The sequence below is a fragment of the Vanellus vanellus genome, assembly GCF_965231255.1.
Source record: "Vanellus vanellus genome assembly, chromosome: 1".
In the NCBI taxonomy this organism is placed as follows: domain Eukaryota; kingdom Metazoa; phylum Chordata; class Aves; order Charadriiformes; family Charadriidae; genus Vanellus; species Vanellus vanellus.
Genome location: NC_138905.1, coordinates 62,891,708 through 62,903,794, shown reverse-complemented (window position 1 = coordinate 62,903,794; position 12,087 = coordinate 62,891,708). Strand labels below are relative to the sequence as shown.

Genomic DNA, 12,087 nt, shown 5'->3' with positions numbered 1-12,087 from the left:
TCCTTATGTGGTTTAATAGTGCTAGTATTTTGCCATAGGATAGAAAAGGAATATCTGTGAAGAGGTTTCTAAGTAGAAATTGATAGCTAATTTTAGTAGCTAGCGATCCAACCCTCAAATATTTTGTGAATATTCAAGTACAGTATACATAATTTTAACATATTAATCATGCTTGCTTTTGTCAATACTTCCAGAATCCCCATACATAAAGTAGCATTTTGAAATTATGCAAAGTGAAATTCTTACTTTTCAAAAAAATCATATCAGTACATATCTAATTAGCTTTCAAAAAAAATGGAACATAATTTAGCAGCAGGATGACCGATTTTTGTGATGGTTTCTTATACAGGTGACAATCCTGGCAAAGAAGTGCATGTGTTCATATTTAAGCCTGTTGGTGAATTCTAAGGATGATCTAGCATTGGCTCATATTCTAAATGTTCCTGACAGAGGACTTGATAGAGAAGCCTTCACTAACCTAAAACATGCCTCACAGAAGAGAAAAATGTCCATTTTCCTGGTATGTGTGTCAAACAAAACTTGCTCTAGGCAATGAAATAGATCTATAAAAAAAAATCTTGCTTTAATGTCATGCAAGACTGACATTTGCAAGCTGAGTCAAAAAACACCATAAATATGGATGGTTTCTAGGTTAAAAAGACACAACAGAGATTCTATGGGAAGAAATGGGTTCTTGCTAGGTCATGATATCTGAAGATGCACAGAAAAATAATTGTATGCATGTGTACCTCTTGAGCTCTAAAATATGATATCGTAAAAACAGACATCGAGACAGTTCATCCCAGACAGTGACTGAAATCCTGAAAAAGTTTACTATCTTAAACATGAATATAAGTTATGCTTTGTATTATTGCTTTTAAAATTTTGAAAATTCAGTAAATAGTGTGAAGTGAGGTCATGAGTATGCATATCAAAGAAAAGATGGCATTAGACTAGATGTTGCTGCTTACCAAATACCTCTGAAAGTGATGAGGTTGGGTTAAATGAATTTCACAAATCAGCATTAACATTAACAAAATCAAGCCAGTAACAATGCATTACAATGCATTTCAGTTTTGAAGTGCTCTAAGTATTTTGGTTAAATAGGAAACCAGCATTTTTCTGTGCATGTTAAACTTGAGACATCTGGAACCTAAAGTATTTCTGTGTACAAATTGCTTTTCTTAGAGCAACCTGGTGACAAAACCTCACCTTTGACACGTACACTGGAACAGAGGCCACAATTTGAAAGGGCAGTATTGCATTTTTTTCAGCTTTGACTCAGATTTTGGGGAGGGTAGTGCTTTCTGGTCACTTGCAGCTTGATCAGTCTTCAGATACTCTTCACGATGTGATTGGTATGGGACGTACTTGCTCATTTTATTCTCAAAGATACAGACCTGGAAAAAACCCTCAAGACAGTGGTATAGTCTTTCCTCAGTGCCCTTGTGTTGGAATATAAAAAGCTACAGCATCAACATGTGGTGCTCACAGAGGCTTGTTGCTAAAGAATCTAGTTTGGTATGTGAGATGCATTTACACTTATAGTAGTTATAGTCAGTACAGAGCCATCTCAAAAATAGTTGGAATAAAATGAGTAAGAATTCTTTCTCCAAAGAACCACTGTGGTCCCTCATATTCAAAATAATCAAATTTTGCATGCACAGTGGCCTCAGTGCAGACAACAGCAGACCAAGGAAAAACAGTACGGGTATGTAACAGTCACTGAAGCAGCTGCATTCTCAGTGTTTTATGGTTGAATAAATATGGAAAATTTGTGAAATCTTAGTTCCAGGATTAATTATTTTAGCTCCTAATGCTCTGTTAACATTGTATAAAAAAAGTATGTGTTTGGACTGGATTTATTACCTCTTCCGAACAGTTGCCAGAAGGGAAACTTCTCTACCGTGTAAAGTCGTCTTTTCTGGCATCTGTGTCTTGTAGAAATCTTGCAAAGCCAGAATATTTTCCATTGGGAAGGCAAGGTCCTATGAACTGTACTTGATCCACAGGAAATCTTTAGCACAAAGGCAGGAATACTGGCAGGTTTACTTTCTTTGCTAGAGTAATTCCAGTTGTACTCTCTCTAGTTCTAAGAGCTTTATGATTTAGCTGTATAATATGAAATTAAAATTTATATGTAGAATTAATATTACTGCATCTTTGTCAACCATATTGGATTGTTATCTTTACTTTCACCTTTCTGGAGAACTGCTAAGTCTTTTATTCTGACTGTTGCTTTAAAATTTGAGGGGTTGTCCTTTAAGGAGTACTGCTTTTGGGACATGTCCTATTTTCAGTGTCTTTATAGTATATAAAAATGCATGGAAACTTTCAGAATTGGGTACCTGTGGTGATAGAAGCCTTAACAGTCATAACTTTTCAGAAGCTTTGAGTATGCATTATTTTTATTTGCACCTCTGAAAATAAATAGTCAACTTTCACATGCTTATATTAAAATTGTTCTTGGTTCATAGACAGGCCTCTGAATATGAGTAGTTTTTGTGAGATCAGCATAAGCATTTAAAAAGCAGCAACAACAAAAATCTATAGCCTGTGTTAATAAAGTTTTTTCTGAGCTATCAAAAGGTCAATGTAAATATCAAATTAGCTGGGTCATTTTTGCTTTGGCTTGAGGTATTTTATACTGCTGCACTATTTAAGTATTGATCTTGCAAATATTTACGTACAAAGCTTGCCATTAAGAGATATTCTATTGATTTCAGTTAAATTATTTCTGCTATCAACCAGCTGTTATATACTGTTTGCAAATCTGTAGGAGAAGCTCACTTCAACACGCGTACATTTCGCGTATGTCTACAGTTTCATATTTCTGAATATTTCTCCTAATAGATGGCAACATCTTTTATCCGAACCGTAGAACTTGGAGGAAGAGGCTGTGCATCTTCATTGTTTGATCCTTTAAAAGCCCACGTAAAGGGTCTTTCAAACTTTGTTAATTTTATTGACAAACTGCAGGAAACTGTTGGTGAAATCTTAAATCCAAGGTAATAGGATTTCTGTTATATTTTTGTCTTGTGGACCACCTTTTTTTTTTTTTTCTTGTTCATGTGTCTCAGAGGGGGAAAGAAAAAATCTAATCATTTACTTATTTAATAATTCAGAGTAAATGTTTAAAACTTAAACCTTATTAGAAAATATAAATATTAAAAAAATAAATGGGGTAAGCTTATAGATTTTTGAGGTTATTCTTTGTATTAAATTTCTGTCAAATCAGTGTATGTATGGCTATTTTGTTGGTTACCTAGCTGTAAATGAACTTTCAAATATTTCAATCTTTGGGTCTGGTAAGTACATAAACTGATATGTTCTTTACTACTTCTTGCTTGTTAATGACTTCCCTTTGTATATATCATTGTATATACCTTTATATGAAGAAGTCTTTATTGCTGCTGACAAATGACGACACTGGTTATTTAGCCTTTCTCTTCTCTTCTTTTTAACTACATAAGCAAAGCATAAGAATTATTTCTTAGGAAGGCTCTGGTGAAGTCACTGATTTTGAATGTTTTTGAAGACCTGAAGTTCATCTTTTGGGCAGGCTCATAAATGTGAGATTAATTAGAGATAAGTGTAAGTGTAACACAGGAATTTGAATTGGTAAGTACTGATATTAGTACAGAGAGAAGAACAATTTTCTTAAACATTATAGAAGTTGGTAATTTTTTTTCATTTATAGTCAGTAATTTTTTTGTACAAAACGTTAGCAAATTAGCTGTAATAGTTCTGTCCTTGATACTAAAGAATATTTTTGTGGTTTAAATTGAGTCTAATCCACACAGTTGAAAACAAAATGTTACAAGCAAACCATAAGCATTATATAAATCACTGTTCAGATTGCATTGAAGCTGGAAGCAGGAAGTATTTCTGAAGTAATTTTGCAGTTTTTGTTTTACTTTTTAATTCTGCTTCTTTGTTCTTTCATTTCAACATCCTGGATGCTAGAGACACACTGTCTGTGCTGTGATTAAAGAAAACTTTTGATTCAACATCTAATGTACACTTTTTTCTTTATTTAAATCATAAACTGTACATTGATTAAAAACAAGAAATGGAAAAACATTTATGTGCATGAACTTACTTTTTGGGGTGCAAAGACCACTTTTTTCAGGTATATATGGTTCAGCAAAGTGTAACGTAAAATGCTGTATCTTGTTAATTACCATTCTGTTTAAGGCGCATTTAAGAGAAAAATCAGAGTGGGATAGTTGCTGGGAATTATGAGTTTCTAATTGGGAGAATTCTCTGGAGCTTGGAAATTCTTTTCATTCAGCTATTTATTCTTTTGCTTTCTCTGCTGTACCTGCTGTCCCATTTGTTCTGGGATATAAGTGTCACTAATGTCAGATTTCTGGCATGTTCATTAGGTTGTATGTATACCTGTGTGTGTCGTTGGCTGTGTCACTGACCAAGAATGGATGTTAGCTGTACTGTGTGTTTCTAGTATCTATTGTACTCTATATGGGCTTTATAACCTAATGGTGTAAAATACTATTATTGTTTTTATATATGTATCTGTGTAGTAGCTCAGTGCTTACAGAAATATACAAATCGGTCTTTGAAAGAATTTTTCTTAGTATGCTGAAGTTCTCAAATATTATAGGGCTAGTATACAGCTAAGTGTCACAACACTGGTGAACAAAAAGATACTTAAGTGTTTGGTAGCCATATGAGCAAAGACTGTCTGTATGCTATGCCTGTGATGTGACAGTTGTTATGAATTCCAGAAGATGTAGTTTTAAACAAAAAAAATCTCTAGTTCTGTTACTACTGCAATCTAAAGAACAGTGTGTGTGTGGGGGTGGGGGAGTGGGAAGCAGCAAAGCAGGAAAAGTTTCAGTTGCTTATTCTTTAGAAGCCTGCTGAGAAATCTAAGACCAAACTGGACAACCTATCAGTGGTGTTGCTGTTTCTCTGATGTAGAGATTAGCCAAACTGCAAAAAAACAGGTCTCAGTATTTGCAATGTCACAGGAAAAATGCAGTATTTTTGGTTGTTTACTTAATGATTAGAAGTCTGTTATTTCAGTTTCATCTTGTTACAGAGGAGATCTTATGAAACTTGAACTTGCATAAAATACAAAGTAGCCAAATAAATTCTGGGTCACTGTGGAACACGTATTTGAAAGATGTTTTCTTCATCTCCCTAAGTCAAGTTCCTCTGCTTTGCAAACATAGGAACTGGATTGAAGATACTGGACAGTGATGGAATGTGCTTAAGAATATTTTGAACATAGGAGATATGGTGCAACCAAGTATCTGCTAACCTATGGAGAGTAACAAAAATGTATTTCTCATTCCCAAGTCATTGGGCTAAGAAAGTGAACAGTGGATGTGAGGGAAGGGATAACGAAACTATGGTGATTTGATTTAAACATGGCACAAAGTGTAAGCAGACCTGATAATAGAAAAAAATGGAAAGATATAATGAACTTTGGTAGTTTCAAGGTGTATTTGCTGAGCAGAACAAACATTCTGACAAATCTCTCGAATTTTGAAATAGTTCAAGTTTGCTTTCCCTCATATTCCAAATGTCTAAGATTAGAAGAAACAACTAATCTTTCAAGAATCAGTAGCATGAACATTCCTTAAAGTTTGGGGATGCTGTAAAAACTGTAACCCTAAAACTTTACAGATTCTGTACATGTAATACTTGGACATTGGGCAATGTTTACACAGTAAAAAGAGAGCTTGGATGTTCTACTTTTTGTGCCTGTTTCTTGACAAGAAACATATCAATGTTGTATTTGTCAGTGAACTGTATGATTATTATACACCTAAGAATCTGGAAACTCTTTTCTGTTTGTATAAATGAAAAAGTGCAGTACTAATCCATCGTTCTGGAAATCCTTCTCTTTTAGGCCAGATAATAATGCTTGCATCTGGAAAGAACTTATTCCGTTTCTGGAAGGACTTTTTTCAAGTTCATAAGAGGCATGTGACTTAAAACTGAATGATGCAAAGGCATTTTTCTTATTGGTTACTCTATTAGTTGGTTTATATATGTGTGTATGTGTATATATATACGTATATATATATACATATATATACTTTAAAAGTCCCCACTGATTTCGTAGAGTGGCAAAGTTGGTATGGGCAGTAAATTTTCTTGAATTGGGCCCTGACTTCTCTGTAAGTACTGACCACTAGGTGACACTATTGCACAGCTCACATTAGTAGCTGTGTAAATGTGAAGTTAGCTGTGTTGTTTTATTCAACACAGTTGAGCGAGTGTGGTGCTTTGGAGTGGGTCTTCATTTCAGGTCTGTGAGCAGTCTTCTACAGTTGACTGTAGAAGTTATACAGCTTGAATTGATCATGCCCGTGGATTAGTGTACTAAGCTTTCCCTTGACAGGGAAAATGCTATTTCTTATGTGTTGCCTTTGTGAAGCTGTGATTGCATCTGGAGATGCTGTAGTATTTTGGGAGAGAAAGCATATGAGACTTTATCCAGTCTTGTACTGAATGTTTGAGTTAACTGGATAGCATTCACGCAGCCCTGGAGTTTTGTGTTCTGAAGTTGCTGGAAAGTTGTGCAAGTGTGTGCAAAACATTGTCCGTAGGAGTCCTTAAACATAGGATCATAGAATAATTCACGTTGGAAGGAATATCAGGAAGCTTCTGGTCCAACATCCTGCTCAAAGCAGAGTCAATTATGGGGGCAGACTAGGTTAATCAGGGCTTTATCCAGTCAAGCTTTGTGCAGTCTTCATCCTTGGAGGTTTTCAGTCTCCCTCTTGGCAACCTGTTCCACTGCTTGAGTGTTCTCATGGTGAAAAGTTTTATTTCCTTGTATCGAGTTGGGACCTCTCTTGTTTCAGTTTATGCCTGCTGTCACTTTCCTTCCACTAACTGCTGGCATGAGGAACCTGGCTCCATCTTCCTGGTTACCTTCTTGAAGGTATTGAAAATCTGTTGGTAGATCCCCCTGAAGTCTTCTCTTCTCCAGACTGAACAAGCTGTTCCTTTAGCTGCTTCTCACAAAGCATGTCTCCCTGACCATCTTGGCAGCCTTCTGCTGAACGTGCTCCAGTTTATCAGTGCCTTTCCTGGACTGGGGGGCCCAAAACTGGATGCAGTATTCTAAACTTGGTCCAATGAGTGCTGATTAGAGAGGGATAATCACATTCCTCAGACTACTGGCTATGCTACTGTTGATGCAGCCAAGGATACTGTTGGCCTTTGCTGCCAAGGCACACTCCTGGCTCACAGTTAGCTTGCTGAACGTGTACCAAGACTCCCAGGTTCTTTTGCATAGAGCTGGTCCCCAGCCTGTATCATTGCAAGGGGTTATCCCTTTCTAAAACTTTGCATGAAATTCATGTTGAATTTCATATGGTTTCTGTCAGTCCGTTCTTCCTGTCTGTTTAGGTATCTGCGTGGCAGCTCTGCCCTCAAGCATATTGACTGTTCCATCCAATTTTGTGTCATCTGCAAACTTGATGAGCATGTATTTTTATCACTGAATCACTGACAAAGATATTTAAGAAAAGTAGGTTACAGGATAGGCCCCTATGGTACTCTATTTGTTGCTGGCCTCCTTATATGGTACACATTTACTACCTTCTGAGGCTGATCATCTGACCAGTTTTCAACTCATCTGGTTGAAGTCCATCCAGACTGTAGCATCCAAACTTATAAGTTGAGAGTATTATCTGACAGTGTTGAAAGCCTGGCTACAGTCAAGGTAAATGGCATCTACCATTCTCCCCTGGTCTGCAAAGCCAGTCATTTTATTGTAGGAAGCAAACAAATTGGCATAACTTACACTTGATAAATCCATGCTTACCATTACCAGCCACCACCTAATCCTTCACATGCCCAGAAATGTTTTCTCAGAGGGCTGTTTACGTTATTTTCTCAGGGAACAAAGTGAGACTGATAAACCTGTTGTTCCCCAAACTGTCCTTTTGGTCTTTTTACGTACATTTGCTTTTCCCCATTTGTCAGGGACCTCCCCTGATCACCATGACTTTTCAAAGATGGTATAGAGCGGCCTTATGAGGACATCAGCCAGTTCTATCAGTGCTCTTGGATGCAGCCTATTTGGTTCTATGGACTTACACAGGCTCATTTCTGTCAAGTAGACCCTGACTTCATCCTTAGCCTTAGTTTTGCAAACTTTCTCTAATCAGAGGCCTGGGAGACCATGTTGGTGAAGACTGAGGCAAAGATGGCATTGAGTACCTCGGTTTTATCTGTGTCCACTGTTGCAAAATCTCCTGCCTTTCAGCAAAGGTCCCTCATTTTCTTTGTTCAGCCTTTTAATACAAAAGCAGCAGATGAAGCTCCTTTAACATTCCTTGCAAATCTCAACTCCAGCTGAGCTTTGGCTTTCCTGAAAACATCCCTAAATCCCCAGGCAGTGTTTCCAAATTATTTTATTGTAACCTGTCCCTTCTTCACCATCCTGTGTAAGGCCTTTCTGCATTGAAGCTCTGTCATCAGTTCACTGTTTAGCCAAGCTGGTCTACTGATATTTCTACACATTTTTCTGACTATTGTGGTGGACTGTTTTTGTGCTTGTAATATGCTGTCATTAATAAAACGTCGGCTTTCCTGACCTCCTTTGCCTTTTAGAACTTTCTCACATGGGATTCCATGTACCAGTTCACTGAATAAGCTGAAATCTGCTCTCCTAAATTCACAGTCTATACTCTGCTACTTTTCCTTGTTCCCCTAGGATCTTGAACTCCACTAATTCATGATTGCTACTGCCAAGGCTCCCATTGGTTATTTTTGTCATTTTTTTTTCCTCTCCACATCCCTGACCAATTCTTCGTTGTTAGTTGTTGCGGCCAGGTAGAGGGGAGCAAGCACACCGATACGATGTATGTTAGCGTCAATCTCTGCTAAGCTCCGTTTATTGTTAACACTCGGGTTACATATATAGTCATTCATATCTTGTACACGCGATCACGCATTGTTTGATTGGCTGTCTCGCTTTGTGCATGCGGCGAGCACGCAGGGTTATTTCACCCATGATTGGTTAACATTAGCATATTGTTTAATCTTGCTCAAGCGTTATTTTTCTTGCTGACACCTGTTCTTGTTTTACTCTTTCTGCCAACTTTCCTGTTATCTAGTCTCAAGGTTAAGGCGTCCTTCACAATCTGCTATACACACGGTCTATCTTCCAAGGACTAGCTCCCACAGTTAGTGAATAGCAGACCCAGCTGTGTTGCTCATCCAGTATCCATGACACCTTCTAGAAATCTTGATTGCTTGTATCCCATTTTGATGCTCTTCCAGCAGATGTTGAGGTGGTGGTGGTGAAGTGCCCTGTAAGAACCAGGTTCTGTGATACAAAGCGTGCTGAGAGTTGCTTTAAAGAATACTTTGCTTCTTTCCTTACATGTGTTGGGTTGTCTATAACAAACTGATTTACAAGCTCTCAACGAGTCTCTTGTCTGTGCAATAGAAGAGCTCCTCCCTACCTCAGAGCTGCTCCAGCATATAGATGGCACTCCCTCACCTTGTCTTTTCTGAACAGCTGCTTGTATTCATCCTTTGTAGCACTCCAGCTGTCAGGCTGTCCCCCCAAGTCTTGGTTATTCCAATGAAGGTGTAGCTCTGTAATCACAAAGAACTTATATTCCTTCTAACTTTTTTTTTGTATGTTTTACTGGATTAATCTCTTTTTTACAGTATTTGCAATGTGCTGTTTTTCAGTAAAATACTGAGAATTTAGACACTCTAACCTGTTTCTCAACTCATAACACCATTGAAATTAAGAATACCTTGGTGTTTAAATATTTACAGTGAATGTTACTGATTATATAGAATGACCCAAATCAAGACTATATTACCATTCTACCATGTTAACAAACATTGTGCTTGTGACTTAATTAAAAATGTTCTTGTGTTTTGAGGAAATAGAAAAATATCAGAAAGGCTTATGTAAGAAAATAATTATTTAATAAGAAAAAAAATAGGTTTAAACCAGACTCTTAAAAAAATTTCACTGGACTTGTTTGCCACTTCAGAGACTAATGTGCTTTAATGTAATTTTGAAGTAAATTATCTGTTTTACCTACACATTTAACTTTATAATGGAAATACTGATATACTTTAATGTGATTGTCTTAATTTAAACTTAATGTTGAGAAAGTTTTAAAATATGTTTAGAAGTAAACAATTTTTAAAGTAAACTTAACTGTGGTTTAAATTGGATTTACAAGAAAATAGAAAACTCTGATTGAAAAAGCTGATCTTTTGAGGGTAATTCTGACTTGAGATATCGCAATTGAAGTGTGGTGTCTTGAGTGCTCCAACTGTACAAAACTGCATTTAATAAAACTGATTTTTTTTTTCCTCTTTCCTTAACTTCCTAATTTCACCTGGTGCTGGAGAATACACTGACCATTATGTCCTAGATATTGAAATTCAAGTATAGTCCTGTAATTAAAAAGAAGACATGGATGGTGTGGTTCTATGGCACTTTTATATCAGTGTTGGGTTGAAAAAATGCCATTATACAGATATCAAACTACGATTTCATCTGTTTTCATGGCCTGCCTTTAATCCAGATTTGAGAAGCAATTTGGCAGCTCCCTGCCCTTAATTCCAATCCTGATAACTTTCTGTAAATTGCAGGAAAGTGATTAAGTCTAGAGGGAACTATAAAGGTGGATACGTTATGGTGGAACAATGGAACTGTATCATGGAGTCCCTCTGGATTCTTCCACCAAGCTAAAAGATAGAATTTTTTGGCAATACAGCAAAAGCAGCAGCAGCAACATGGAAAAATACTTCTCAACGGGATTCTTTTTTCTGTGCTTTTTATTGTGTATGTAATAAACTCCAAAACTACAAAGGGCCTAAGGTAGGGTCTTTGCCTAATATTTAGTTCTGTATGGTTAAAAAAAAATAGAGTAATAATGTATGTGCTCATTGTTTGAGGTGGAATTTTTGAGTACTATGAATGTTTTGATATAGTTACTTTTTTCTTTTCCAGATACATTTAAAATCTAGATAAACTCACTAATACAATTTGATTGTTGAAATTTTGAAATCTAAATTAACATGATCTACTAATTTATTAAAATTTATGCATATAAAAATTACAAAAAGCATTGGGTTTGCTTTAAAGGCACAGTTACTGCTCTGTTAAGAGCATTTGTATATTGTATTATCCCTATCTTCTACCCAGGCAGATGAAGTTCCAGTTGACATCCTGCTTCCTTGCATTTGAGAATAGAATTAGATTGCTACTCTCTTCATGTAGTTCTAAATTCAAAAATTGGATAACAGTTCAGTTCTTATCAAGTTCCAAAGTCGTTTCCTAAATCCATAACAAAGAAAAAGGCTGTGATCCCCTGCCACCCCATGATCACTTGGTGTTTATAATCTGTTTTAAGATGTTTGTTCCCACTATATAAGTTAGCTAGCTATATATTTGTCATCTATTTTTTAACCTGTGTTGGAGAAGTTGAAATGAATGAATAGAAATGTTGACATTAGTATAATAAATTTTTGATACATTCTTTTCTGTTCTTGGAATAGGATTCAGGAGTCTGCTCTGCTTTTTATCAGGTTTCAAATGTTGTCCATATCCTCAACTCTCTTTTTTTTTTTTTTTTTCTTTATGTATGCTGCTTTAGTCTTTTCCACAAAAGGTGTATTTCTAGAAAATAAATAAAAGTGCTTCTGTATCATATTAACTTTGCACCCAAAGGCTGTAATTTTGTAAGAAGGGCTGTTGCCAATGTCATTTAGATTTTAGGTAAGCAGAGGAGCTTTTTTATGTGATAATCTCAGCAGGAACAAAATAGATAAGGCATGCAATTAATTTCTTATAAATTAGTTACCTCAACATAAGAAAAGATGGTTTGATAAGGAAAATGAGATAGAAATAGGTAGAACTGGGACATAGATGATTTAAGTTAAAAGGTTTCAAATATGCAGAAGATCTGAGAATATTTTTAGTGGAAACAACCTGTGACAGATACGATTTATACAATGCCTAGTAAACTGGTAGTTTTACACTGTACTATTTTTTTTTAACTCCCTTTAGAAGCACTGATGCAAATAAGGCATTTTTAACATGTGATTTATTTTATCTTT

The 12,087-nt window shown here is 36.1% G+C and overlaps 1 protein-coding gene across 1 annotated transcript in view; it reads left to right on the top strand.

Annotated features, from left to right (window-relative positions):
- Window positions 1-12,087, top strand: part of PARPBP (PARP1 binding protein) — a gene marked incomplete at both ends in the record, with an annotated part of 55,303 nt that overhangs the window by 13,882 nt on the left and 29,334 nt on the right. The window contains 2 exons of the mRNA XM_082481980.1: window positions 350-520; window positions 2,854-3,008. Coding sequence (XP_082338106.1) covers window positions 350-520; window positions 2,854-3,008 — 326 coding nt within the window. The remainder of the gene's footprint in view (window positions 1-349; window positions 521-2,853; window positions 3,009-12,087) is intronic.